General features: G+C 41.6%; 1 protein-coding gene across 4 annotated transcripts in view; it reads right to left on the bottom strand.

The window, feature by feature from the left end:
* The window catches only part of atrx (ATRX chromatin remodeler), a 45,958-nt gene that overhangs the window by 13,104 nt on the left and 24,414 nt on the right, over window positions 1–8,440 (bottom strand). For all 4 annotated transcript variants that reach the window (XM_089020453.1, XM_089020470.1, XM_089020460.1 and 1 more), the window contains 5 exons: window positions 7,116–7,269; window positions 6,878–6,978; window positions 4,975–5,083; window positions 4,715–4,892; window positions 4,113–4,304 (listed from right to left, as the gene is read on the bottom strand). In XM_089020453.1, coding sequence (XP_088876579.1) covers window positions 4,113–4,304; window positions 4,715–4,892; window positions 4,975–5,083; window positions 6,878–6,978; window positions 7,116–7,269 — 734 coding nt within the window. The remainder of the gene's footprint in view (window positions 1–4,112; window positions 4,305–4,714; window positions 4,893–4,974; window positions 5,084–6,877; window positions 6,979–7,115; window positions 7,270–8,440) is intronic.

Genomic DNA, 8,440 nt, shown 5'->3' with positions numbered 1-8,440 from the left:
TTTTCACATTGGAAGCAATTGAGCTATAACAAACAAAGGTGAACAACTTTTAACAAAGATTGATGATGGAAACTGTTCAGCATGATATCTGCAGATTTTTGGCGATGCTAGCGCTGGCTTCCCTGTGGATAAAAGTTGGAATAAGTAGAGTTATGTGTTTGGCTACCTGGAACCACTACAATTCATTTCGGTTTATATAGTCTTTTTTTTACTTATAATACAAAATCCATCAATTCCTACCTACACAATGTAACTTATTGATGATATTTGATCAATATTTCCTTAAAATAGAGGGTAAAAAAAATCTGAATTCACAAACGTCATCCATACAAAACCACAAGTGTGATCAATAAAAAAAAGAAGTGGTGATTGGTCTTCCATCGATCCTTAATCAACAGCAACACTTGCGAAGAGGCAATTTTAATAGTAATGCACTGAGCCCAGGCTAATAAATCGTGCCATGGGAATGGAAAAACAATATTCAAGAGAGGAACATTTTAGGTATTGTGTGGAAAGAAAAAAAAAATGGATGGGGATAGAAATTGCCTACGCCTGATGAGGTGAATGTGTGGCTGATCGCTCTGACGTAGCCTCCCTAAACCATGGAGGTATGTGCGTATGCCCTAATGATCACTGCAACTGTCACCTGATGACCGTAAACCCTAAAATCAACGTCGCAGGGACAATGCTAGTCGGCCTCAATCTGCAGTACAGATGCACCTAAAGCCGAGCAACCACTCATTTCACGACAATGAGGTTAAAATCGTAGCAAAAGAAAATATAGTTTGAAAGGGGAGTAAAAGAAGCTACTATTTTTATTAAACAGCAAAACCCTTCACGAAATCGCCATGATGGTGTGAAGTTCAATTTGGATCGTGGTTACAAGAGAATTCTTAGATCGTTACCATGTAGGCTGAGTCATGCTGATGCGGTGATACCAGGGAGATTTGGTGCAATCAGGGCCAGTCACAGACCATAATCAATCAGGACAAAAGAAGTAATCAGTGTAGCCTCAGGGAATAGTTCTCTGTTCCCCCCAACCTTAGACCAGGGACCTATCAAAGAGGAGGTCTGGTACTGCCCCCTGTGGACATTAGTGATATATATACATATATATAGGGCCAGAGCTACCACCAAATTTTTAGTTCGCTGACCAAGCTTCTCGGATGCGAAGCGAACCGTTGATAGACACCTTCAAAGAAGTACAGATAACGGCTGAAGAAACCTTTTCATCGATGAACCACTCCTGTACGACTGAGAGCTTACACAGACGTAAACCTTAAAGTCGACATATTGCCTGCAGTTTTGAGTTGGAGTTGATCGATTCAAAACCGGTCTCGCAGCATTGTGTCTACAGCACGCTATGTCTGCAAGTGGATGCTTGCTGCCATGGATGAGCAGGAAATAGGATGTGTCTGGAAGGGTGGGAAATCGAAACTCCACGTCTGGGACGCACAACCTTCTTTGTCATTAAGGGGAAGCATGCCTGCCTCTTTTGTCTTCAATTAGTTTCTCTGAAGAGCACACAGACATTTTTAAAAGAGGGGTTTAAATAATGACCCTTCATCAGGCAAGGGGGAGTCCAAGGGGAGGATAAGAAAAACAACTTTACTGGGCTGGCTTTGAACGTGCAGCGGTAGAGGGGGTGAGTCAGCATAACAGATGGCTGCGAAGATCATGGGTACGAGATGGCAGCAGCACTGAGAGTAGCAGAAATGACAAATGGGGGCACAATAGATGAGGCTTGGCAAAGAGAAGTATGAACTAAAGGTAGGATCAGAGCCAGGTGCTGAAAAGGGGCAACATTGGCAAGAACATTTAGTTTAGAATACGTTTAGTCTTATGTTGACAGTTTGCGGAGTGAAGATCCTTATGCTGTGACTTGACTTACTCCCTGTCTGTGCAGAAGGCAGTTGGCTCAAGGCATGAAGAGCCTTTCTGACTCATCTTCACATGAGTCCAGACAGAATTCCTTCCATCTAAACCTCAACTATGTTGCCATCATCAGTAGCAGCAAGTTACTCCAAAATAGCAGCTTGTCAATAACTTTACCTTCACCCATGCGAATATCCAAAATAAATGCTGGTATCTGATTACAGTAATTTCCAGACCATAAGCCACGACTTTTGTCACAAGCTTTCAACCCTGTGGGTGATGCAACAATGCGGCCAATTTATGCATTTATTTCTAATGGCCGCCAGTGGCGTTCGAGCACTAAAGGTAAGTGTGAGACAGGGCGAACATACAGGTAACATCCGAGTTACGACCGGCACGAGTTAAGACCACTCGTATTTACGACCACGACCGCCAGACGTTTTTATTTTTAAATTCTACGCCTGGCACTGCAACACGCAAGCAGTCGGCAAAGCATACTACAATTTTGGCCAGCCAGCATGTCACACTCGCACAGCAATCTACTGCGTGACTACACTCAATACAGTAGTTATACAGTGCAGATACCATCTCTGCAACATCTCCTGTAGTACTGTACACTGCTTTTTCCTTCGGCGTCCTCCTGAGTCTGAGCGTGTGTGTCAAGCGACCTCTTCTGACCTGCTAAATAACGTGATGGTGAATCCATGTGTGTTGCCACCGAGCATCTATTTGATATTCGCTGTCAGGACTTAATCGGCCCGTTTCCACTGAGCTCCTTTGCCATCTTCTGCCTCTTTTCGGTGCTACACCCCCCCCCCCCCAGATACCTCAAAATGACAGGGAATAACTTCTTTAATCGATTGCAAACATGTATGCTTTCCTCTTCAGAACTATTTGAATCATATTCATAACTGGATGAGTAACAAGAAAGCAGTTTTTGCAGTTTTAGCACACTAAGTCATTTTTATTGGTGTTTTGCATTTGACTAAAAATATACTGCGTGTTTTGGGTATTTTAGATGCTATAAAATGTTTTTCTGACAAAAAAGTGATGTTGGTTGTCCTTTAAAGCGACAACAAAAGAGAAATGAGAACGTGTGTGGCGAGGAATATCTGACGCTATTCCAATCCGACACGCAGGAGGAAGACTCCCATGGATTCAGTTCACAGGAGGAAGATGAGGATGGCTCTCATCGACTTGCGATGTTATTGTTTGCAGCCCTGTTAGTGACTGATAAAGTATTGTTTCCGTGTCTAAGTGACTAGGTATGTTTTTGTAGCCAGACCTGTTAGCGAGTGCTAACCTGTTGCTGCTGTGTCTCACTTTTACCGGCATGTTTTTTTAACCAACCCTGCACGGGCTGTGTTACTACTGTACTGCTTGCTGTGTTGCTGCCGCGATATAGTTAATGTTTTCAAAGAAACGTTAAGGTATATTATTAAAACTTATAGACAGGTGCGGTTTATGTATGTACAAAATGTTTTTTTCCTTTAAAAATGTACTGCGTGAGGCTCTGTAATCCGGAAATTAGGTTAAATGGACATGGTGCACCAAACACATCCGTACAACGACTAACTAAAAAACAGACTGACCTGAGAATCGGAAGCTAGGGGGATTTAGAGGCGTAATTTGAGTTTCACACCAAGTTGATTCTGTGCTCCTACCTGTTCATTAAACCACCCACAAACATTGAAAGGTGATTTGGACTGTGTACTGTAGAACGGCGACAGATGGCTCGGTTTGCATAAGCGGTGTTTATTTTATCTGCTGTGTTTACAGATTTTTGCAACGCAAACTTGTTCAAACTCAAACTTAGCGCATCCCAACAACAGCAAAAGTGAATGAACTCTGTGGACTAGAAAAAAACAGTGTAGGTCAGAGGAGAAATAAGAGATCAACAACAAAGTAAATGATGGAAATAAACGAGGAAAAGGTGCAGGTTTATAGCAGCATCGTAAGGCGGAGACTATTTAGTAAATAGCAGTAAACAGATGCGTGCAGCTGCGCTATGTTGGATGGCTCGTGTGAGTGCAGTGTGTTCTCATTAAAACCCAGGGGGCCAAAATAACAACGTAAAAGTAGGTGGGGAAAAACAATTCTCATCAGAATGCCGATTCAAGTAACAACAAAGGCATAAAAATCACAACACCGGGCAGAGAGTGTTGTAGAACTCCTCTCAGCGAAATATCTCTGAAGAAAACAAGAGGTTGTTTGATTGAAAAGTAGATCTGATTTACCTTGGGGAGCATTGGCGTGGCTTTCTTGCTCTTCTTCTCAGAGGGATCGTCCAGCATATCAGGCTCAAAAGTGTAGAGCTCCGCCAGTTCGTTCATAGTAAAGTGCCTTTCAATCTGCTGCTGGTCCACCACTCGATATGACAAAGACTGCTTGGTAACTTGCCGATCGTAAATTTTTTCTTCCATTGTTCCCTGGGAGGAAATATATAAAATATAACTTGGAGGGTTTCAAAAAGTAAAAATAGTGTGTATTGGTTATGGAATTAGTATAGAAAAAAAGGTTAGTTAATCTATGCAGATTTCTTGTACTGCATTAGTTTTTTTCTGCTGTTACAGCAAGAGAGTTTGGGCAGCACGGACAACAACAAACAAATACATACATACATGCACGCACACACACATACAGTAAAGTCTCGTTATATCGATATCGGTTATATCGATAGTACCGCTTATTACGATACTATTTCTATGAGCGCAAGGAGAAAATTACATGCGCGCAGGATCGGATATATCGATAGTCCGGTTATATCGATATTTTTTCCGACTCCCGAGAATGTCGATATAACGACACTTTACTGTACATAAATAAATAAATTGCTTACCTGTGCCAAGAACCTGTAGACAAATACTGTCTTCACCTGGCCAAATCGATACACCCTGAATATACTCTGGATATCATATGAAGGATTCCAGGAAGCATCAAAGATAATGACTCTGTTGGAAGCCACCAGGTTGATTCCAAGGGAGCCAGCTCGTGTAGAAATGAGGAACAAACGACCCCTGGAATGATTTGGAATGCAGAAAAGACATACAAATTCAGTCAGATATGTTTCCTTACAGATATTGACAAACAAACCATCACCTTGTGTTTTCCGGGTCATTAAACTCCTCAGCCCACTTCTTCCTGGTGGTGGCGTTGGTGGAGCCATCCAGGCGATAGTAGTCAATGTTCCTGTACCACTTGCCCTCACCTTCACAGACACATGAGAGTGAAGAAACCTGCTATTTTATATATATATATATATCACCGTCAAACTCCTGAAAAACGTCCAGCAACATGTCACCGTCAACTAAGTCGGTCCTCGCTCACGTTCATGAGTGCAGTTCAGCATGTTTCCAATTAGAGGACTGTAATCTTTTCATTACAAATTACAAACCCATGAGCAAACATTTTTGGTGGAATAAAAAGTCAAGGTCTAATCATTTTCAAAATCAAAGTCAAAACAGCTGCTGAACTTGAATTAGGAATTGTGACCTGACATTAGTTGCACCATGTTTCTATGTGTATAAAAGTGTGCACGCTAAAAGGCTAAACGTGTGGACAAGACTACTACGGAATGCACGGAAAAATATTCACCGAAAGGTAATGCTATTTTTTTCCCAATCAGCATTCCCTCCCCAAATTAATAAGTACCGTATTTTTCTGTGTATAAGGCACACCCAAAAGCCTTGATTTTCTTCAAAAGATGATCCTGCGCCTTATACGCAGGTGCGCCTTATATGTGAAGTAATATTGAGCGACAACTGATAGCGGAACGATTGGCAGTAGTCACCGACTCCATTTCCCCCTGTATAAAAGTAGTGTCCAACCCCAGTCATGACTGCAGCGCCTTATAATGTGGTCTGCCTTATATTTGGAAAACGTTGAAATCAATGAAAAGGTTTCTTCAGCCGACATCTGTACTTCTTTAAGGTGTCGGACGTTTTGCTCCTCAACCGAAAAGCTTCGTCAGCGAACAAAAATTGTGCTGGCAGCTCTGACCCTATATAAATCCCAAATGTCCAGAGGTGGTGGTGCCAGATGTCTGCTTTGATAGGTCCCTGCCCGAAGTTTGGGGGGAGCAGAGGACTATTCGCTGAAACTAATCTGATGACTTCTTTTGTCCTGTCTGAGTATGTTCTATGACTGGCCCTTTTTGCCCCATTCGCCCTGGTATCACCTCATCAGCATGACTATGCCTACGTGATAACGATCTAAGAGAGGTCTGGCACCGCCATCTCTGGACATTAGGGGGAGATATATATATATATATATATATATAGGGCCAGAGCTACCAGCACAATTTTAGTTAGTTGATGAAGCTTTTCGGATGAAGGGCGAAACGTGCGACACCTTCAAAGTACAGATGACAGCTGAAGAAACGTTTTCAGCGATGGACCATTCCAGTACGACTGAGAGCTTACACAGACGTAAAACTTTTATATGTTTATATACAGTAAAGTCTCGTTATATCGATATTCAAGGGAGTCCGAAAAAAATATCGATATAACCGGGACTATCGATATATCCGACCCTGTTTGCATGTAATTTTCTCCGTGCGTGCATAGAAATAGTATCGATATAACCGGGACTATCGATATATCCGATATCGATATAACGAGACTTTACTGTATATTTATTTGGAAAACCTATTTCATTCATTGAAGGTGCACCTTATATATGGAAAAAGTTTAAAAATACACCATTCATTGGAGGTGCGCCTTATACGCCGGAAAATATGTGGTAAATGAACTAATAAATGAATTTTAGGACATATGGACAAGCCCTGAAAGTGCCACATAAATCAGTATGTGGTTTCTCTTATCAAAGGATACTTGGAGAGGTTAGCACATCCTGACTAAGAGTAGCATGACAAACAAAACATTCAGAAGGAAGCTGATCACAGGATAGGATCATTCAGTCAAGTCATTAACATCCTCACAAGAGAGCCAAATGAGAACTTGTTGAATAAAAGAACATTTGGGACATGAAGTATAAAGCCTACCTTTGTATGGTGAGACCTTGTCTTCATCTTCAGCTCTGCAAGACAGCTCCAGGAAATCTTCAATCAGGTCCAAAGAGATAAGAGACTGACTAAACACCAACCTGTGGATGTGCCACAAAGACCCCATGGTGTCACTTTACTTTTCAAAATGCTATCCCATTACACTATACGCCAGCTACACACAAACAGCACATTCCGGAGAAGAGTGCATAAATTCTGAGAGCGCAGTCATACTTACACTTTATCTTGCACTTCCTCCGCCATACGCAGGATCTCAAAGAGTACCATGATTTTTCCAGAGTGTTCCATGATTTCAGCATCAGCCTCAGTGACAAACTCCTTGTGCCAGTCAGCGGTGGGACTGCCTGGAGTCGAGCCAGAGGGTTGGGGTGCTTTGCAACAGAAAAGGACAAATGAGTCTTACGTCTGCAGGGATGTATCTGGGAAAAGGGGGCCCCCATCTGTCTCAACTTGATTTCCGAATCATACAAAACGGATTGAAATACACCAAAATACATTCATTGGAACATGATATTTCTAAAATCTATTTTTCTAATATATCAACAATTTGAATTCAAGTCAAATAATTTATTCATACATCAAATAAACATTTTCAATTTTCTTTAGTTACCCACACAATCAATCCTGTGCTGTTTTGATTTTCGACGCTATTACAGAGAAGACAAAGAGAACAAATTTAGCACAATATTTCTTATTGTGTTTATGCTTGCGCTATATATACTGTGACTGGAAGATAAAGCATCTTAAATCACTTTGAACTTCAGTTTGTGATGAAATGTAGGGAAAGAGATGCCCATTTCACGGTAAGATCAGAGCATTGTCAAATGGTGAGTATAGTTTTGCTTTTGAATGCTGCTGTTCTGATGACCATTTTGTGTTTGGGAGCCTTTTACTGAGTATCTTCATCTTTATTAAGTTAATAGAATTGCTTGTTCTGTAGCCACAAGTGGACACAAGCCAGTGTCTTATTGTGCCGGTCCCAAGCCCGGATAAATACAGAGGGTAGTGTCAGTAAGGGCATCCGACGTAAAAGCCTGGCCAAAACAAACCCCTTGAAGGGAAAAGCCGAAAGGAAAAGAAGAGTGTCAACTGAAACTAATTTATTTGCTTTGAAGATTTCCAATGTGCTGCAACAGCACTGAAATCATTACCACTTAATGGACAACCGACGTCTCCGGACAAGTTGTGTCCATAATTTGTAAAATGGCTTCAAATGTCTTCTACTGAGCATATTTTAATAAGATTCCACCCCATATAGCTATATTTTACGTTTTAAGACTCACTCTGAATATTCATGAAGTCTTGTTTTTGAGTTGGTGACGAGTCCGTACGTGATGTCACGAAAGGACCGCCCCCTGACCGAAAAAATACACATTGCAGCAGTCATTCCATCACGTCAATGTATTTTGCTGTACATTTTTGGTCTGAGAACCGTGTTGCACCCAAAAGCCACCAGAAGAAGGCATCCAAGCTCCATATAAGGAATTTATCAGCCTGTGGAAGCGGTGGTGGCCACTGGTGGTCGCCATTTTGTGCCTCTTT

This window comes from Hippocampus bargibanti, linkage group LG02 (genome assembly GCF_051943395.1).
Source record: "Hippocampus bargibanti isolate YZ-2025 linkage group LG02, ASM5194339v1, whole genome shotgun sequence".
In the NCBI taxonomy this organism is placed as follows: Eukaryota; Metazoa; Chordata; class Actinopteri; order Syngnathiformes; family Syngnathidae; genus Hippocampus; species Hippocampus bargibanti.
Note: the sequence above shows the minus strand (reverse complement) of the source record. Positions and strands in the feature narration are given on the sequence as shown.